The sequence below is a fragment of the Pteropus vampyrus genome, unplaced genomic scaffold (genome assembly GCF_000151845.1).
Source record: "Pteropus vampyrus isolate Shadow unplaced genomic scaffold, Pvam_2.0 Scaffold561, whole genome shotgun sequence".
NCBI lineage: Eukaryota > Metazoa > Chordata > Mammalia > Chiroptera > Pteropodidae > Pteropus > Pteropus vampyrus.
The window spans coordinates 284,217-304,758 of NW_011889342.1; the positions used below are offsets into that span (position 1 = coordinate 284,217).

Consider the following 20,542-nt stretch of genomic DNA (forward strand, 5'->3'; position numbering starts at 1 on the left):
CTCCCTCCCTGCAGGTGGCTTGCTTGCACAGAGTTGTGCGGATTCACAACCTGTCCTCATGTCCAGAGGACCTCACACTACTGTAGATACACTCAGATGCTCACAAACCTCCTTTGGAACAGGTGTTCTCAACCTCGGTACCATTGACTTTTGGGTTCAGGTCATTTTTGGTGGTGGGGACCACCCTGTACAATGTGGAATGTTAAGCAGCACCTCTGGTCTTGAACCAGTAGATGCCAGTAGCACCCTACCTCCCAGTTATGACAACCAGAAATGTCTTCTGACATTGCCAAATGCCCCTGGGGGAGTAAATCACCTTGGCTGAGAAATATGGCTCTAAAGGAGCACTAGCCAACAGAACTTTCTGTGATGATGAAATAGTCCGTCTTTGCTGTCTGGTATGGTAGTCACTAACAACATGTGGTAACTATTAAGTACTTGTAATGTGGCTGGGGTGAATGAAGAACTAAATGTTTTATTTCATTTAATGTTTTTTTTTTTTAAATTTATTTAATGTTTTAGTCTTTGTTTCACCTATTAAAAAAAACTTTATTGAGATATAATCCATATACCATACAGTTTACCCATTTAAAGTATAAAATCCAATGGCTTTTAGTATAATCACATAGTTGTGCAAATATCATCACAATAAATTTGAGATTTCCATCACTTGAAAAAGAAGCCCTCGCCTCTTAGCCATCACCCCCTCGCCCTCCAATCCCCTCATCTTCCCTGCCCGAGGCAACCACTAGTATACTTTTTGCCTCTATTTCATATCAAAGGAATCGTATAATATGTAGTCTTTTTTGACTGACTTCTTTCAATTTGCATAACGTTTTCAAGGTTCATGAAGGGTATAGCATGTATCAGTATTACTTCTTTTTTTCAATGACTGAATAATATTTTATTGTATGAACACACCACATTTTGTTTGTCTATTCATCCATTGATGGACATTTGGGTTCTTTCTAATTTGGGGGTGGTTTCTACTTTTTATAAATAATGCTGCTCTGAACATTCATGTACAAGTTTTTGTGTAGACATATCTTCTCATTTTTCTTGGGTAGATACCTAGGAGTGGAATTGCTGGGTCACAAGGTGACTATGTTTAACCTTTTGAGGATCTGCCAGACTGTTTTCCACAGTGGCTGCCCCATTTTTCATTTCTGCCAGTAGCGTATGAGGGTTCCAGTATCTCCACATTGTTGTCAACACTTTTTATTATCTGTCTTTTTGTTTATAGCTGTTCCTAGCGGAAGTGAAGTGGTATCTCATTGTGATTTTGATTTTTGTTTCCCTGATGGCTAATGATGTTGAGCATCTTTTCATGCCCTTTTTAGCCATTTGTACATCTTCTTTGGAGAAATGTCTATTCAGATTCTTTGCCCATTTTTAATTGGGTTATTTGTCTTTTTTATTATTGAGTTAAAAGAGTTCTTTATATATTATAGGTATGTCTCTTATTAGATATATGGTTTATAAATATTCCTCCCAATTAGTAGGTTTTCTTTTCATTTTTTTAATGTTGTCCTTAGAAGCACAAAAGTTTTAATTTTGATGGTGTCCAATTTATTGATTTTTGTTGTTGTTATTGTTGCTTGTTTTTGGTGTCATATCTAAGAATCCTTTGCCTAATTCAGGGTCATGAAGATTTACTCTTGTGTTTTCTTTTAAATGTTTTAGCTCTTATATTTAGGTCTTTGATTCATTTTGAATTATTTTTTTGTACATGGTGTGAGGTTGGGGTCCAACTTCATTCTTTTGTATGTGGAGACCAGTTGTCCAAGCACCGCTTGTTGAGAAAGCTATCCTTTCCCCATTGAATGGTTTTGGCACCTATTTTATTGAATTTTAATTAATTTAAATCTAAAGAGGCACATGATACTGGTAGCTACTGTACTGGACAGCACATCTATGAGTACTAGCAACTGAGGGCTTCACAGTTTCCTCTGTGTATGGAGAGTCTCATGTGCAGATGGGCACACACCTGCATAATGTCTTCCCTGGACAGAGTCATTCCACAGGACTGTGCATGCACGCGCACGCACACACACACACACACATACGCACACACACACACACACACACACACAGATGCAAACACAGGCACTCAAATATTCATGGCACGTCTGCTTTTCCCCCCAGGCCATATTCTGGGCACTTCCTGCTTCCCTGCCTTGGGGGGCCAGGACGTGAGCCTGGTTCTGACCCTGACATCTCTCCTCTCCCCCAGGGAAATCAGCCTTACACTGGGCTGCAGCTGTCAACAATGTGGAAGCTACCTTGGCCCTGCTCAAAAACGGAGCCAACAAAGACATGCAGGATAGCAAGGTGAGCCCTAGCCCTTGACACACCTGGGGGTCAGCCCTGGCATAGCCCTCCACAGGTAGCAGAGAGCAGGGTGAGGTAGGCGAGGGGGCATATTTACTCTGCCTGCAGCCAGCTTTCAGGGGTGGAATTTGGGCCCAAGAGGCTCCAACAGAAGATCAGTGTTCTCATCTGTGAAGTGAGGAAGCAATAGTACCCATCTCATTGCCTCTTCTGAGGATTCAGTGAAGTAATGTGCTTAGCAGATCCTCAATAAAAGGTAACTGTTATGATTGTTGTTTAGAAAGCCTTGCAATGTGGTATTACTCTCCTCATTTCACAGATGAGAAGAATGAGGCTCAGAGGGGTTCAGGGGCGAATTCAGTCTTTACATGAAATTTCCATATTGTATTTGTTATGAGCTTTTGGGTATAATTTACATGAAAAAGCATTGCATTAAAATATTTATTTATGATTGAGGTTTATGAATTTTGTGCTTAAGGTGAGTGCCTCACTCTCTTCACCCTAGTCCTGACTCTGGGGCTTGGAGCTCAATAGGTGCAATTGAATGTGGCTTAAAGGAAAGAATTTGCCCAGGTGGCCCAGTCAGACCTGGGATTCTAACCCAGGTCTTTTGGGCTGGAGAGTATGCACATTAGCTCTCAGGTTTCACCAGAGGCTGGAGGCTCCCTTGTTCCTGACTGAGAGTCCATTTTGACCTTCGTGACCCTGACATCTTGTGGGTTCTGGATCCCCCCAGGAGGAGACTCCCTTGTTCCTGGCTGCCCGGGAGGGCAGCTACGAGGCTGCCAAGCTGCTGCTGGACCATTTTGCTAACCGTGAGATCACCGACCACCTGGACAGGCTGCCACGCGATGTGGCTCAGGAGAGGCTGCACCAGGACATTGTGGGCCTGCTGGACCAGCCCAGTGGGCCCCGCAGCCCCCCTGGACCCCACGGTCTGGGGCCCCTGCTCTGCCCACCTGGGGCCTTTCTCCCAGGCCTCAAGGCGGCACAGTCAGGGGGCAAGAAGAGCCGGAGGCTACCAGGGAAGGCCGGGCTGGGGCCGCAGGGCACCCGGGGCCGGGGCAAGAAGCTGACACTGGCCTGCCCAGGCCCCCTGGCTGAAAGCTCGGTCACACTGTCACCTGTGGACTCGCTGGACTCCCCGAGGCCCTTTGGTGGCCCCCCTGCCTCCCCTGGAGGCTTCTCCCTAGAAGGGCCCTATGTGGGCGCCACTACCACAGCTGTGTCCCTGGCACAACTTGGTGGTGCAGGCCGGGCAGGTCTAGGGCGCCAGCCCACCGGGGGCTGCGTCCTCAGCCTGGGCTTGCTGAACCCTGTGGCCGTTCCCCTTGACTGGGCCCGGCTGCCCCCGCCTGCCCCGCCAGGCCCCTCATTCCTGCTGCCACTGGCGCCAGGACCCCAGCTCCTGAACCCTGGGACCCCTGTGTCCCCCCAGGAGCGGCCCCCTCCATACCTGGCAGTCCCAGGACATGGCGAGGAGTACCCGGCAGCTGGGGCCCACGGCAGCCCTCCTAAGGCCCGCTTCCTGCGGGTCCCCAGCGAGCATCCCTACCTGACCCCATCCCCCGAGTCCCCTGAGCACTGGGCCAGCCCCTCACCTCCCTCACTCTCCGACTGGTCTGACTCTACACCCAGCCCAGCCACTGCCACTGGGGCCACAGCTACAGCCACTGGGACACTGCCTGCTCAGCCACTCCCCCTGTCTGTCCCTGGCCCCTTGGTTCAGGCCCAGACCCAGCTGGGGCCCCAGCCTGAAGCCACCCCCAAGAGGCAGGTGTTGGCCTGAGATGCTCCTAAGTTCTTGGATTTGGGGGGTCTGAAGAGATAACCCACCCTTATACACACACTCTCTCTCTTCATCCTCTTTCCTTTAATCCTTTTAATTCTCTCTCTACCAACTCTTCTGTATTGTCCCCACCTTGCATTGTGACTGAGATAGGTCACCAGTCTAGGGCTTTAGTCTTCCTTTATTTATAAGGGGTGAGGGCTGACCCCGACTCCCTGGGTCTTGTGATGAGTCAGGGACCTCCTCCTGCCCTCCCCTCTTTCTGCTCCCCAGTTTTCTCTTCCCTCCTTCCTTTCTTGCCTCCTCTGGCCTCTCTCACTCCTCACACTCCAACACGAGTGTATTATTATTATTTTTTTTTACATTTTGTATAGAAACAAATTCATTTAAACAAACTTATTATTATTATTTTTTACAAAATATATATATGGAGATGCTCCCTGCCCCCTGCAAACTCCCCAGTGCCCCCGTGGGGCTGAGTCTGTGGGCCCATTCGGCCAAGCTGGATTCTGTGTACCGAGTACACAGGCATGACCGGGATCCTGTGTACCGAGTACATGACCCTGGTGTGTACCAAGTAGGCACCCTTGGGCGCACCCTCTGGGGCCAGGGGTTGGCGAGACATGGGAGCCTCCTCCCCACCCCACCTCCCTCACTTCACTGCATTCCAGATGAAACTTGTTGTATGGCTTTGCCCCAGGGAGCCCACCCCAGACCCGCCCCACCCTAGAGCTTGGGCCACCTCTCTTTGGGAACTGGGCGGGGGGAGGGGTGGCTGGCGGGAACATGAGGACCATGGGAGATATGTGCATTTCACTTTGTCTCCCTGTACGTATGGGACTGCAGGATGAGAAGGAACTGCCTGAATGGCACCCATTCTCCTGGTATTCCCCTGGCCTAGCCCTGTGGCAGAATAGAAGTATTTTTAGGCTATTTTTGTAATATCGCTTCTGGTCACAATCCCTGTGTAGCTAAATTCCTAGGCCTTGTATTGTACAGCCCCCACTCCATCACCACCTAATAAAGGAGTAGTTAACACTTGGTGTCGTTTGTCTGTGTCTGGGTAAGGTGGGAGTTGTAGTGGTGGGGCTTCTGTCTCTCCAAGGCTAATGAGCTCCCCTCTTGGGTTAAATCCATTTGGTTTGCCTGGCCACTCATGCTTCTTATTCTTTTGGCAGATGACACTACTGATTGAATCTGGAGTGGTCACCTGACTTTTAGGACGAGCCAATCAGATTTTCTTGCTCAAGAACATTGTTTAATGGAGATGCTCAGAAAGCTGTCAGTTGGAGCTTTTAAGGCCACTAACAGATTAAGAAATATGGATGGACAGTTTTGGGTGGCGGGTACTCGAAGTATCAGTTTTAGTTAATTGAGCATCATTCCATTGACAGCACAGGTATTTAGTAATTGCCTTCTAAGTGCTCGATGCTGGTTCTGCAGGAAACTTCTATTTCATGCTTCTGTGGGGTCTGCAGACAATGCTGCAGTCATGTAATAAATATTCCTTTACATATACCAGCGTGGGTGGGTTTCTATGTCTTGTGATCAATTGTGCTCCAAGACAAGGTTGTGTTCACACTGGAGTCCTCCAGGAAAAGAGGATAGGATGATGTTCTTTGATTCTTCTGTCACTTGGAGTGCTCTCGTTTGCATACAACACAAAAATCTACCCAGGTGGCTTAACAACAAAAAATAGCTCATATAACTAAGAGGGACCAGCTTCAGGGGAGATTTGATTGAGTGGCTCAGATGAGGTCTACAAAGGCTGAATTTCTCTTCACCTCTACAGATTTTTCTCTGAGTGTCAGTGTCATCCTCAGGCTTTATGTGGTACCCAACCCATCTTCTCTTCCCACCTGCACAGCTCCAGCCCTCCCCCTGTGTCGGCAAAATAGGTGCAAACATCATAGACAATATTGACCTTCCCAGGAAATTGAGAAGCTTCTAGTCTTGGGGTTCATTTTGTATTGACTCTGATTGTGTCACGTGTCCATTCTCTAACCGAGGATTTCTCAACATTGGCACTATTGATGTCCTTTGCTACTGGAGACTCTCCTGTGCATTGTAGGATGTTTAACAGCAGCCTTGGCCCCAAACCACTAGATGTCTCTTCTCCACTGTCACAACCAAAAATGTCTCCAGACATTGCCAGTTGTACCCTGGGGGTAAAATTGCTTTTCAACACTGATACTTTAACCGATCACTATGGTCGTGGGGTACAGGATGTATTTATTTCTTAAAGCAATCAGTCTGTGCTCTGGAACTGGGGGTGGGGTAAACTGAGAGGCAATCAGATTTGCAGAGCAGAAATTCTGTGGAAACAACTAATAACTGTTCCATGCTGCTTCCCAGAGGTTTCCAGTAGGAATGAACACCAGCTGCCACAGGGGCTCAGTTACCTGATAACATGTGCTCTATTAGCTTCTCTTTCTGTATTTTCTCATTTCTCTGCCTGTGTTTTCTATGGTCACCTCCCAAAGAAACTTACTTCTATTCAAACCCTTGTCCCAGGGATGCTTCTAGGAGAACCCAAGCTATGACAGGGGTTATCAATATAGAGTGGGTATGCAAATACCTGAGACTGTACTCATGTCCTGCCACGTCCAGCAAGTGGTAAATCCTGCCACATCCAGCGTGGCCCTGGAAAATAAACCTGAGTGGGAATGGTCGGTGGGAGATTGAGAAAAGAAAGAAGACAGAAAGCTGGGATCAGGAGGTCCACTGTCCACTGATGGTGGAGCAATGGCGCAGTTTTATTTTTGCAAGCTGCTTTTATACAAGAACAAACAATCGTTACTGGCATAAGGGGTTCCTCTAAAGCATAGCAACACTGTTTCTTCTACTTCTCCGAGGCCACATTTTCTCACGACCTTTAGCTTATTTATCTGCCTGTGGCTTCGTTCGTACTATCTTGTTCTCAGAAGGAGTTTGCAGAGGCGAGGTAACCCTTGGTTGACCTCGCAGATTGCAAGGACGTTGTCAGCTTACAATCCGAGGTAACCCTTGGTTGACCTCGCAGATTGCAAGGACCTTGTCAGCTTACAATCCGCTCTCCATAATGTCCTGCTATGAATTTTAACTCATGAGGTTGAATTTCTCAGCTATGACTCCCATGTTTGCTGCAATGCTACTCACATTAGCCAAAATATGGAAAGGACCTGTCATCAGTCAATGGGTAAATGAATAAACAAGGTGTCTGCGTTGCAGGAAGTGACACCTGATGGAGGAAATCGGACGCTCAGACAACTTTGTTAGAGAAAGGAGAATTTAATGCCTGCAGAGAGCGTGGGGCTTTCAACAGACCCAAAGCACGATCTCCCCTTGGTTAGATTTCTTACAGCTTATATACCCTAGCAGTGTCCATGCAAAGGGTGCAGGATTCCTTTGAGGTTTCACGTGTGCTTCATGACTCAGGATGGGGAAGGGGAGCTTCGGGTGGGGGCAGTTTCCAGACCACGGGTCTTACGGGTCGTTTGTTTGGTAGAGTCTGAGACCTTGGTGTTATCGGCAACATTATAGGATTCTTGAACAGAGAGACGGGACCTGCTCAGTGGATTCCTATCCAAAAGCTGAGCTCTAATTGTAACAAAACAAGCAGTTTTACACGGTTTTGTTATTCCTACACAGCTACAGAGATAAGAAGATTAGTTGGATAGCAAGCTCTGAATCAACAGCTGTGCGCTTGAGAGCCCTTGAGGTGGGGGAGGGAGCTATGGGAAAACACGTTAGCTGAAGAGCACAGGGTAGCATGGGAGGAGAGAGCAGTTTTAGCCAGCTGAGCCGGTCATTTCTGCAGGCCCTTTCCTTTGTATTTTTTCAGATGCCTCCTTCTCTCTCCTGTGTATCATCTTAATACTAGAGATGTGTCTTTCAGGAGGCGTGGGAGTTTGCCCCGAAGCTAAGAGGAGGGGAAAAAATAGCATGGGGAGGGGCAGAATGGTGTGAAACAGCATGGACATCTCAGAGGAAGGGTCAGCGATTTGGAATGGCGGGTCTACACCTCACTTTCTTACTTACTGGTAATTTAATAAATGGATATGTGTCGGTTTGCATGGAGAATGAATGAAACTAGAGCGGTAGCAGAGGCCTGATCACGAGGCGCTTGAACATGAAGACGGGGAATTTTAAGCTTTGCTCTGAGGGCAATGGGAGCCATGGAAAGTCCCTGAGTAGAGAGGGGATGCAGCCAGAGCTGCTCTGGCAGCAGGTGCAGAGAAAAACTGAAAGGGAGGCGACACGCAGGCTTTTGTAACAGGCGAGAATGATGCCGCTTGCGTTAGGGGAGGGCTGAGGGAATGGAGAAGTTGAGGAAGAGTGGCAAAGAGCTGGCGACTCATCAGTTCTGGGGAGAACAGGGAGAGGAGTCGGGCTAAGGTCGCTATGAGATAGATGGTCAGCCTGGCAACGTTTATGTAACAATATCAAGTGATCTACTTCTTCCCTCCCGTCCTGAGGGCAGGGCTGGAGGTAGCAGCTTTGCTCAGTGTGCGGTGGGCACCGATGGACACTGGGGAGCACGGATGGAGTGAGGAGTGCATTTGTGACCGCCATCCACAAAAAGAAATCGTAATTAGTCCTTCCCCCACTTTTTGCCGTGAGAGCCTGGGGGCCTGGAAAGTGGACCCTGGGGTCTCCAGTTTCCAGGAGGGAAAAACCCCGAAGGGTATTGCCAGTTTGAGCCCCCGGGAGCTTGTTAGTGGCTGGGGGGGCCTTGGGACAGCAGCTCTGGGGACCCCTTGTATAACAGGACCTGGGTCCTCAGCCCCTCCCCTCTCAGGCGGTGAGCGGAGAGTGATGAGGGCAGGAACCTTCCTGGGCCATGGTGAGTGTGGATTCAGGGCCTTTGTCTAGCTGGAGAAGCTTCCCCAGCCCACTCCCAGTTCATGTGCGGGTGAGCACATGGGTTGCAAAAGGAATGCACACACATGTAAGCAGCAGGCACACACATGCACACACATACTCTGGAGCTTCATGGCCACGAATGCACACGTACTCATATAGAATCACTCAGGGGTGGTGGGGAAGGGGCTTCTGCTTTTGGGCGACTTCCTGGTGAGAAGAAAGAGGAAAAGGAAAGACTTCAGACTCTAACCCCAGGTGTTCCCCTTATTCTCACGGTGGGGTGGCATCAGCATGACCTTTGTAACAGGCGAGAATGATGCCGCTTGCGTTAGGGTAGGTACCCACTGGCTCCTGCTACCTCTCCCACCAGGCAAGCAGTGGGCCAGGCAATTTTCCTGGGTTCCTGGTATGCAAATAAGGAACTTTCTACTCCTGTAACCTGACTTCCTTTTGGCGGAGTACTCTCGCCTGTCACAATTGGAAAGAAGAATTTGGGTACCTTGAGGCAAACTCAAAGTCACAGCTTCTCAGCTGTTGCAAGGTTAAATTTCAGCCCCATTCAAGGAGTGGGGCTCTTTCTTCTTCCTTCTCTCTGGGGCGGGCACAGGGGCCCAGAGCAGATGTCACTTCCATGGTGAGGGTGGACAGGAGCCTGGCTGCCCTGTGAGTCCACCATGCTGGGTGTGTGTCTGCTCACGGGTGTTCCCTGAATTGAACAGACTCCCCTCTGACCCCTGGCTGGACCGGTCCCACCCCAACCTCCTGATGTAACTCTGCCAGCTCCCACACTCCGCTCTTTCTCCTATACCCACCTCTTAACCTGTCAGGAAATTCAGTGGGCCCCACCTGTACAATCTGTCCAGAATTGGCCACCTCTCACCACATCCATGGCCCCCATCCCGGTCCAGCCCTAATCCTCATTCACTTGGACCAGCCTCCTCCTTAGTTTTCTGGCTTCCGCCCATGTCAACCCCACTGTGTCCTCCAACAGCGGCCAGAGAGTACCTGTGAACACCTGAGTCAGGTCACATTTCTCCTCTGCTCGGAGTCCTCCATGGCTCCTACCACACTTGGCATAAAAACCAAAGTCCTCACTGTGACCCGCAAGACCCTACGCAGCAGCCCTCATCGCCTCTCCACCCCCACCTTCTTCCCTTTGTCCCCCCGCCCCCCCGCCCCCTGCTGCTGCCTGTTGCTGTTTCTCCTCCAGGGCTTTTGAACTGGCTGTTGCCTCTACCAGGACCCCCCTCCCCGCTAAGTATCCTCTTGACTAATTTGTTAATTTCTCTCAAGTGTGAATTTGGGGACTTTCCCTGGCTGGAGAAGCCACCTTGGCCCATCTCCAGCCCTAGAAGTGAGATCTGAAAATGAGGGAGGGTAAACAAGAAATTTCAGAGTTAACTGAATGTTAAACAACCCTTTACTGACCATGCTATATAAAACTGCAACCCTCCTCAGACCCCTGAGTTACCCTTCAAGTACTCTGCTTTTTCTTTTTCTGTAGCACTTACCTTCCAATAGACAGTCTCACTTATTTAGTTATCACATTCGTTGCTTATTGCCCGATTCACTTCCCTGAACTTTCTGCTCCTCCCAGGCTGGATCTCTGCCTGTGTAGTTAGTTCCCTGCTGTGTTCTCAGCGCCCAGAGCAGCACCCAGCACTAAACAGATGCTCAGTGAATATATGTAAGATGAAAGTGGACCCTGCAAACTTGCAGCCCTTAAAGCACAGCCTCCAGAGACAGACCCCTGGCTTTGAATCCTGGTACCCTGAGAGTAAGAATGTGAACAATTATCCCGTCTGCGCCCTGCTTCCCCAGTGGTGCAAAGCCAAGGATAACAATCCTGTCTCTCCTTGCAAGGAATCTGAGACCAAAGGGTTCACAACATTGTTCAGGGAATCTTACTGACTGTTACTTGTGAGCTCACGGGATCAATCTCCATTTTCACAGACGAGGCTCAGAGGGGCAAAACCAGCTGCCCACAGTCATACTGCCCCTAGTAAGTGAAGGCACCGACATTCAAATCCAGGTCTGTCTGATACCAGAGCTCAAATTTGTTGTCCTGCAGGTCACTGAACGGCTATTTTGAGCACAGAATTTCTGCTCTATGGGGATTTTTGTCCAGGAGTGACCTCCCTGTCACTGGAGGCATGCAAGTAGAGGCTGGATAATTGCAGTAGAAGAGACTCCTATACCGAGAGCTTATCGAGGGGTTTCCTTTACAATTTCCCTCTTTAAGATGCCCAGGCAGGGCTTACTTATTCCTGGAGGTCATTTCCAGGTCATTATTAAGGTATATTTCTTAATGTGGGGAGTTAGACCATATTTCATTCAACTGTTTGTTAATTTTAACTTTAAATATTCAGTTGTATAGTATGTAAACCTTCATTTGAACTCCACAAGTGTTGGGGGATGGGCCTGGTGTTCGTTTTCTTCTTTTTTTTTTTTTTAATTAAGGTCTAATTGACATGTATCATAAAGATTTGATATGTGTATGTATTGCAAAACAATCTCCACAATGTCTAGTTCACATTCATCAACACACAGTTACACATTCTTTTTCTTGTAAGGAAAACTTTTAAGATCTACTCTCTTAGTAACTTTAAAATATACAATACAGTATTATTAACTATAGTTGCCATGCTGTACATTATATCCCCAAGACTGATTTATTTTGTAACTGGAAGTTTTCATTTTCTTCTTAATCATCTGTAAGAGCTAAACATTGTTTTAAGATCACAGCCTTTTCTAGTTTGTGTTTGCCTATAAGTTTGTTTTAATTTAACAATGTTTCGTGATATTCAGAAATTCTATTTTTAAATAGCCAGATCCAAATACTTTTTTTCTCCACGCGGTCTCATAGGTAGTTGGTTTCTACCATTCTCTCTCTATAAGGGCTCTGACGTTTCATTTTCAGTAAAAGGCCCTCTCTCAGACACATTCTGTGCATCTTTGTCCAGTGTGCTGTTTCTTGATCTAGATTTCTTAAGCAGAGTCAGAGATTCTTGGTTTCGGACTCTTGTTATGCTTTGGTTTCTGAAGACTTCAAATCAGGATTTGCTTTTTTCATAGTATGAATTCCTCAGAGGACCTCACTGGAGTTTCCCTAAGTTGAATATTCTTTTAGTTTTACTTGTGTTAGATTAGGGGTTGGCGAACGACAGTCTGAAGGCCAAATCCGGCTCCCTATCTGTTTTTGTAAATAAAGTTTAATTGAAACACAGCCATGCCCACTCATTTATACATCGTCTATGGCCGTTTTCACACTAGAGCGGCAGAAATGAGCAATCTCAACAGAGATTGTACAGACGATGAAGCCTAAAACGTTTACATCCGGCCCTGGACGGAAGTATGCATCCCTGTACTTAATCAACAGGGCTGCCTGCTTCCTGCTTACTGGTTTTCTTTCTTCATGAAAAAAGTGGGCATCCCTCCCTCATTTCCTGTTTGCTTCTATTAAGTTTTTTGTTGGTCCTGACTTGTCTTATCTTTAGAACCGTAATGTCTCTAGACTCTACAAAGCACTTTTTTGTTGTTTTTCTCTGTATATCTTCAGAACTAAAATCTAAGACTTATTTTTCGAGAACTAAAATTTTAGGAAACTTCCAAAACATTTAAATGAGCATTCTCAATTTCTCTGGTCCTATTGCCGTGGATAAGTATTTTCAGGGGCACAGCTATTTATTTATTTTTTGCCCTTTTTATAAGAGTCACTGGCTTGCAGATTACCCACTAGATGGCGCATAAATCAGGACTTCCCACCAACTCCACCTTCTCCTTGAGTCGCTATTTGAGGATCTTGGGGCTGAGCCATGTATGTTTACTTCTTTTTTTTTTTTTAATTTATTTTTATTATTATTTTTTAAATTTATTTTTAGGATCACATTGGTTAACTAAATACAATAAGTTTCGTCTGTACACTTTAACAGTAAAGTATGTTTACTTCTAAATCAAATAACTCTTGGTAAGCAGGGAAAGATTGCATTAGGACCATTTTCTTTAAAACAGAGTCCTATGTTCCAAATGAGTAAAATACTCTCAAAAAACATTCCAATACAAATGAGTAAAATACTCTCAAAAACCATTCCAATATATTTTTTTTGAGATAGAATAATTGATTATAAAATGATAAAATGATCGCCAATCCAGGATTCTTGCTGCAGTCTCATCATTTGAATTAATAATGGTCAATCATTTCAGAGTTACTTTCCATTTGATGAACACAGTGCTTAGGGTCCACGAAGTTGTTCAAGTTTCTTTTAAGATCAGAAGAAATAAATGAACTTTTAGGATTGAAGATTATATTCATCTTCACACCAATGCAGTCCTAAAATACAAAAATTTTAAATTTTTATAAAATTTACATAAATTTAGATAATGACTATGTTACAAGCTTTGCCTTTCTTGGGTATTTGGACTGTGGCAGACATCGTAAATTCCTGGTCCACATCCCCTTTCTCATCAGCCAGACCTTGAATTCCTTGTACCTGTGTCAAATTTAATGTTTCCTGGTAGAAACTCTCAAGCACTGATAAACAAGGGTTGATGGAAAAACACACTGAATTCCTCACTGTCCCTCAGGGTTCCCCAGGTGGGATTAAATTCTAGTTTCTCACAATGGTGATTCCCTTGTTGTCTGTCTTCTTCTCCCACCCCCATCTCAGGTTTGGGGGGATGACATCCCAGATAAACTATTTGCTCTTGAATCTTTGCCTCAGAATCTGTTTCTGCGGGATGTAACCTGAGGCCCTGATGTTCTTACCATCTCTCCCTACCCCAAATATAGTTATTATTCCTTGGAGGTTCCTGTGATTTTCTTTCCTCTATTTTTTTTTAATTGAAATGTATTTGACATATAACATTGTGTAAGTTTAAGGGGTACAACATGTTAATTTGATACATTTATATGTCGTAACATGATTGCCATCATAGCAATAATTAGCACCTCTGTCAGATCGCAGAATTATCATTTCTTTTTTGTGGTGGGAATAATTTAGATGTAGTCTTTTAGCAAGTTTGATGATTACAATATGATATTGTTGTCTGCATTCACTCTACTGTGCATTAGATCCCTAGGACTTATTTTTCTACCAGTTGCAAGTTTGTATCCTTGAACATCTCTCTTCTTTCCCCACCCTCCGGCCCCTGGTAACCATCATTTTACTCTGTTTTTATGTTTGGCTCTTTTAGAATCCACATATAAGTGAGGTCTTACTGTATTTGTCTTTCTCTGTCTGACTTATTTCACTTAGCATAATGCCCTCAAGTTTCATCCATGTTGTCAAAAATGGCAGGATTTCATTCTCTCTCATGGCTGAATAATATTCCACTGTATATATCACCACATTTCCTTTGTCCACTCATCTGTTGACAGGCACTTAGGTTCTTTTTTCTTATTGCAGAGACACCAGCTGGGTGACATTAGGAAAACAAGTGACATCATTTCTGAGTCTCTCTTCTTTTTTATAAAACGAGGATGATTCTCTTACTGCACAGGTCCTTGCTGCATAGCAGACACCTTGTAACTTGTTCTATTGCATTTACTCTGTTCTTTCCTCTCAGACTCCTGAAAAGCAATGGGAAAATGACACCCGGCTGGTGACAGAGTTTGTGCTGGTGGGTTTCTCTAACCTGCCAGACCTGAGGACCACCCTCTTCACGCTGTTCTTCCTCACGTACCTGGTCACCCTCAGTGGTAACATCACCATCATCACCATCATCCATGTAGATCGGACCCTTCACACGCCCATGTACTGCTTCCTGGCTGCGCTGTCCCTCTCGGAGACCTGCTACACACTGGTCACCATCCCCAATATGCTGGCTCATCTGCTCATGGAGAGCCAGGCCATCTCCATTGCTGGCTGTCGGGCTCAGATGTTCTTTTTCTTGGGCTTAGGTTGCAGCCACTGCTTCCTCCTAACCCTGATGGGCTACGACCGGTATGTAGCTATCTGCTACCCGCTGCGATACTTGGTTATCATGAGACCTACAGTCTGCTTCTGCCTGGGGGCCCTAGTGTTCTGTTCCGGGTTCTCGGTGGCTGTGATAGAGACCACCATGATATTCTCCTCCGCCTTCTGCGGCAGAGACCGTGTAGAGCACTTCTTCTGCGACATCGCCCCGGTCCTGAAGCTCAGCTGCTCTGAGAGTGCTGACAAAGCTCTGGTCATTTTCTTCCTGAGCATCCTCGTGGTACTGGTCTCCTTTCTCCTCATCCTCCTCTCCTATGCCTTCATCGTGGCTGCCATCCTGAAGATCCCTTCGGCAGCCGGCCGGCGCAAGGCCTTTTCCACTTGCGCGGCCCACCTCACCGTGGTCATTGTGCATTTTGGCTGCGCCTCCATCATCTACCTGAGGCCCCGGTCTGGAGGGAACCCTGACGAGGACCGCCTGGTGGCTGTCTTCTACACGGTGGTGACGCCACTGCTAAACCCCGTGGTGTACACTCTGCGCAACAGGGAGGTGAGGGTGGCTCTCAGAAGGACCCTGGCGCGAAGCTGCCGGTTTTTAAATAAACACTAGCTCTACATTCCTGTGCTGGCTTTTCCGTGATCGTGTGCCCCGCCTGACATTCAGTTTCCCCAGCTGGAAAACAGGGGCCACTCCCAGAACCTTAAATAAAACAGCCTGTTTAATAAGGCAGTTAACAAACAATGCCTGATACCTGCCATGAACTCCATAAAGGCTGCCTTTTCCTTTTGTCTTGATTACCTACCTTGACTTTGCAGGGTGGGATGCAACGCGGTCTGCAGTGCAGGATAGTCACCAGTGGGGGACGCCTCTTACCCTGCCCAACCTTAACAGTCAGTGGAGAGTAGTATTTTAGTCAGCAGTGAGTGGGTATTGGTACTGGGTCCAGCACCTTTTTATTTTGTGTCATTCAGAACTTTTTCCACTTTTTTTTTGGGGGGGGTGGGGCGTCTGGGGGGCTGTTTGTCACCAACCCAAGGCTGCCTTTGTTTATTTTTCCTGTCAGAATCCTACACTGAACCGTGGTTGTTTTCATTATTATCCTCTAGCTCTCTTCCCTTTGGATTCTTTATTTCTCTCCTTGGTGTATGATGGGAGAAAAAGAGAGAAGGGGGAACTTAAAAAATTTATTCTGGTAAAAAAAACGTAAAATTTGCTGTCTCAACCTTTTTTTAGTGTACCATTCAGTGGCATTAACTACATTCACAATTTTGTGGAACCATCACCACCATCCAGTTCCAAAACTTCTTCATTATCTCAAAGTGAAACCCTGCATTCATTAAGCAATGACTCCCCATTTCCTCTTCCTCCCAGTCTCCCGTAACCTCTAATCTACATTCTGTTGCTAGGAATTTGCCTAGATATTTCATATAAGTGGAACCATTTAATATATGTCCTTTTGTGTCTGGCTTATTTCACTTAGTATAACATTTTGAGGGGGTCATCCATGTATCAGAACCTCATTCTTTTTGATAACTGAATAATATTCCATTGTATAGATATACATTTTGTTTATCTATTCATCTCTTAATGGGCACTTGGGTTGCTTCCATCTGTTGGCTACTGTGAATAGGGCTGCTATGAACATTCGTGTTTGAGTCTCTGTTTTCAGTCCCTTTGGGTATATACCTAGGGGTAGAATCGTTGGATCGTAAGTTAATTCTTTGTTTAACTTTTTGAGGAATCACCAGATTGTTTTCCATAGTGGTGTAAATTCCCACCAGCAGTGTATGAGGGCTGTAAGTTTTTCACTTCCTTGCTAACACTTGTTATTTTCCATTTAAAAAATTATAGGCATCCTAATAGATGCAAAATGGTATTTCATTGTGTTTTAGTAGTGTGCTTTTGTTTAACTAAACTCTGGTGATGGATCGAAATCATCCAAAGTATTTTCTCTGACCACAATGGAATGACATGATAAATCAGTAACACACACTTCACAAATATGTGGCAATTAAAAAACACGTTCTTAAACAATGTAATTTTTTCTCAAAGAAGAAATTATAAGTTAGACTGGAAAACACTTTGAGATAAATGAAAACGAAAACACAATATATCAAAACTTATGGGATGCAGCAAAAGCAGTAATTGGAGAGAAATTCATAGCTGTAAGTGCTTACAGTAAAAAAGATGAAAGATCCCAGATCAATAACTTAACTTTATACCTCAAGGAACTAGGGGAAAAAAAAAAAAGCAAGCTAAACACTGGTGGAGAGGCTTTCACCATGATATTTTCTGGGAAACTATGGTCTATGGTTAATGTGCTGTACCTTCCGCTTTCCCCACCAGGTCTACCCTTCTCCACTCGCCTCTATGTCTCAGGAGACCAACCTGTATGGACCACACTGATGATTCTATGCCCTCTGGTTTCTAGTTAGGTTTGGCCAATGGTAGGCACAGGCAGGAGAGGGAGGGCAGCCATGGGTGGCTGTTCTCTTAACCAGAGGCCACTGTCCCTTCCACACAGCCACTTTCTCTGGGTAGCTGTAACCACTCTCTCCTTTGCGCCTTCAGGTGTATGGGCATTAACAGCTCTCCAGTTTTGCTAGCTCTGGGTTGCTGCACCAGACCTTAATTCTGCCCACACTTTTACAAACAGCCCCCTTAAAAAACTGCTCCTGTATTATCCATCAGGAGTGCATCATCCATTTCCTGTTGGATTCTGGTTGGTGCATTTACAAGTGGAATCTCATAAAAAAGAAAGAGGTAAAGCTTAAGGAAAACTAACTCTCTCTCTCTCTCTCTCTCTCTCTCTCTCTCTCTCTCTCTCTCTCTTTCTCTACCTATCTCTGATCATTTTGGGGAAACCAAGCCACAATTTCTGACAACTCTGACTTATTATGTAGACCACTATACCTTGCCTTTAAGATGCCTCTCCTTGCTTCTTTGTTTTCCAGTTCTACTACTCATTCTGCATATCTCAGTGTGTACATGATTGTATGTCTCTCAGAGGGATAAGATTTTGAAAATGCTAAACAGATGTGTAGGATTAATTTAGAACATAGCCCCTCTACATACTCAAAAGACTGATAGCTGTCCGGCCAGCAGCCAAGGAAGGCAGTACACAAAGAGCTTTCAGTAGTGCCTACTCCCAAGGACATTTCCTGCTACTCCCATGGATGTTATCTGTTCCTCTAACCAAGCAGAACATCTTGCTCCCGTCCGTTTGAGAAGGCGGCTGCTCCCCCCATGAGATAACCCCTCCCTCTGCTTGTGGGAATAAAAAACTGCTTGCTCTTGGTCAGGAGCAGCTTTTTTCCTGCAGCTCTGACTGGGTCGCTGCTGAAGCTTCCCTGCCTCATAAGTAATAAATGGCATTTCTCACCCATCTGGTCATCCTGGTGGTTTTCTGGAATATCCAAACCCAAGTGCAAGTCCCAGGCCTGGGGCTCCTGTGTTACAAGATGTGTTTGTTGAAATCCTCTCCTCTTTCCCATTAAATTGTGTTCCCCTAAAATTATTCTGCTGTTGTTGCCCAATAGAAAGAAGAGGGGGATGCCTACTTCAGGAAGGGGTAGGGGAAGAAGGCCTTTCTAGTTCTGGGAGGAGAGAAAGAGAGAGGGTGAAGGTGGAAGCTGGGGAAACAGGTGGTCACTCACTGAAATCCTGAAGTTTAAAAGAGTGGATATATAGGGTAGGGAGACTTTGAGATGGTCCCCAGTAATCCTATTTCCGGGTGCTCATGACCTCATGTAATTCCTTCCCTTTGAGTAACTTGCTTCTAACCAACGAAATATGAAAATATTGAGGGGATGTCACTTCCATAATCAGATTACAAAGATTCTGACTTCTGTCTTGCTAGCAGTCTCTCTCCCTGGCTGGCTTTGAGTAGCGCCCAGCCAACAATGAGAAACTGAGGCTCTTAGGCCAACAGCTCTTGAGGAACTGAATCCAGCCTAGAACCAAATAAGAAAACTAGGAAAAGAATCTTCCCACTTGAGCCTTCAGCTAAGACCTCAATCCTGGTCAACATCTGCTTGCAGCCCACGAGAGACTGTGAAGTCAAGGTCCCAGTTAAGCCCTAATCAGATTCCTGATCTACAGGAACTTTGAGATAATAAACGTGTGGTTTTAAGTCACCAAATTTGGAGTAATCTGTTATGTAGCAATAGATAACTAATAGTTAACTAATAGATAACAAATAGATAACTAATAAGAGTATGTGTGTAGGGGAAAGGAGGGGCAAATTAAGGGCTTGCTTCTTTTCTCTTTGGTATGAACTCTAAGAAGAGCCTACCATCCATTTTCCCTCTTACTTCTTGCTAACAGAACCCTGCTTTAGTTTATGTTTCAGGGAAATCTTGGAAGCTTGGCTCTTACTAGACTCAGAGTTGAGAATTTTGATTATTATAAGTCATAATAACTCCATTCTCCTGCTAGAGAGTGATATGGAAATGGGCGCATGACTCAGGCATGGCCAATAAAAGAGGAGAAAAGTCTTCGGAGGCGGATTCTGTAGTTTCTTTGCATTTAAAAAAGCTGTGAGAAGAGACATTTTTTTTTCTTGTCTCTATTTGAATCTATGTCCGGAAGGTGATGTCTGGAGCTTCTGCAACCATTCTGTGACACAACATCCAAGAATGGCAGAGTAGAAAAGATGAAAAAACTCCGTATCTTCAATGACATTTCTTGGCATGTGAAAGAATTGTCCATAGCATTTGAACTCACTTGCATTTGGATTTTCTGGTACTTGCAGCCCAAAGCCCACCCTCAAGCTGAAACAGATATTTTAAGTTGTTTTACTTCCCACTCTTCTTCTTGCTACTGCCCAGAGGCCAAGGACTGAGGGGCAAAATTTAAAAAGTTATAGGGAGTAAAGATGGCTAATTTTCCTTCCATATCTAGTTTTGTCCTCTGAGAGGATCCTCACTGCCCTCTGTCCCCCCATGACCACTGCTGAATCTTGTGGCTCATTTTCTTCTGCTACAATTTTGAGAGGATTAAAGAGGATGTTCTAGAGACCAGTCAGAAATGGTGTATGAGCATCATATTGGGAAACATAGATTGCAGTGTCCCTTTAGTGTGACTGAGCTGCCTTAACTCCCTCTTTGCAAAAACAGAATTTGACATGCGTGTTTGTGCCAGCATAGGGCTTTTAATCTATCTCTTCTGGGAGAAGTTTTGGCAAAATTAAAGAAAGAATGGCAAAATAATGAATTAAAAGTTATGCTATCATTTCTATAGGGATGGTTAGTACACCCCCCTCCCCCCAAATAACAAGAGTTGGGAAGAATATAGAGAAATTGGGATCCTTGTGCACTGTTGGTGGGAATGTAAAATGGTGCAGCTTCTGAGGAAAACATTATGATGTTTCTTCTAAAAATAAAAAATAGATGTACCATATGATCTAGCAATTTGACTTCTGGGTATACATCCACAAGAATTGAAAGCAGAGTCTCAAAGGGATGTTTGTATATCCATGTTCACAGCAGCATTGTTCACAATGGCCAAAAGGTGGAAGAATGCAAGTGTCCATCAAAGATGATTGGATAAGTAATATGTGATATATATATATATATACAATGGACTATTATTCAGCTTTGAAAAGAAAAGGCATTCTGACACCTGATACAACATGAGTGAACCTAGAGGACATTATGCTAA

The 20,542-nt window shown here is 45.3% G+C and overlaps 2 protein-coding genes across 2 annotated transcripts in view; both read left to right on the top strand.

Annotated features, from left to right (window-relative positions):
• NOTCH3 (notch 3) overlaps positions 1–5,163 on the top strand; it is a 29,777-nt gene extending 24,614 nt beyond the window's left edge. The window contains exons 32-33 of the mRNA XM_011384113.2: positions 2,234–2,331; positions 3,068–5,163. Of these exons, the coding sequence (XP_011382415.1) occupies positions 2,234–2,331; positions 3,068–4,120 (1,151 nt within the window). The 3' untranslated portion in view covers positions 4,121–5,163. The remainder of the gene's footprint in view (positions 1–2,233; positions 2,332–3,067) is intronic.
• On the top strand, positions 4,554–15,490 carry LOC105308258 (olfactory receptor 10T2-like). The gene is made up of 2 exons (XM_023525420.1): positions 4,554–4,697; positions 14,483–15,490. Exons 1-2 carry the CDS (start codon positions 4,554–4,556, stop codon positions 15,488–15,490), a joined length of 1,152 nt encoding a protein of 383 aa, XP_023381188.1.
• The last annotated feature ends 5,052 nt before the right edge of the window (positions 15,491–20,542 follow it).

Excerpts from the sequence above, each read along its gene's own strand:
- LOC105308258 (XM_023525420.1), top strand. The coding sequence starts at position 4,554 with ATGCTCCCTGCCCCCTGCAAACTCCCCAGTGCCCCCGTGGGGCTGAGT. Across the intron at positions 4,698-14,482 it reads ATGACCCTGGTGTGTACCAA|ACACCTTGTAACTTGTTCTA; the intron begins GTAGGCACCCTT and ends GCTGCATAGCAG.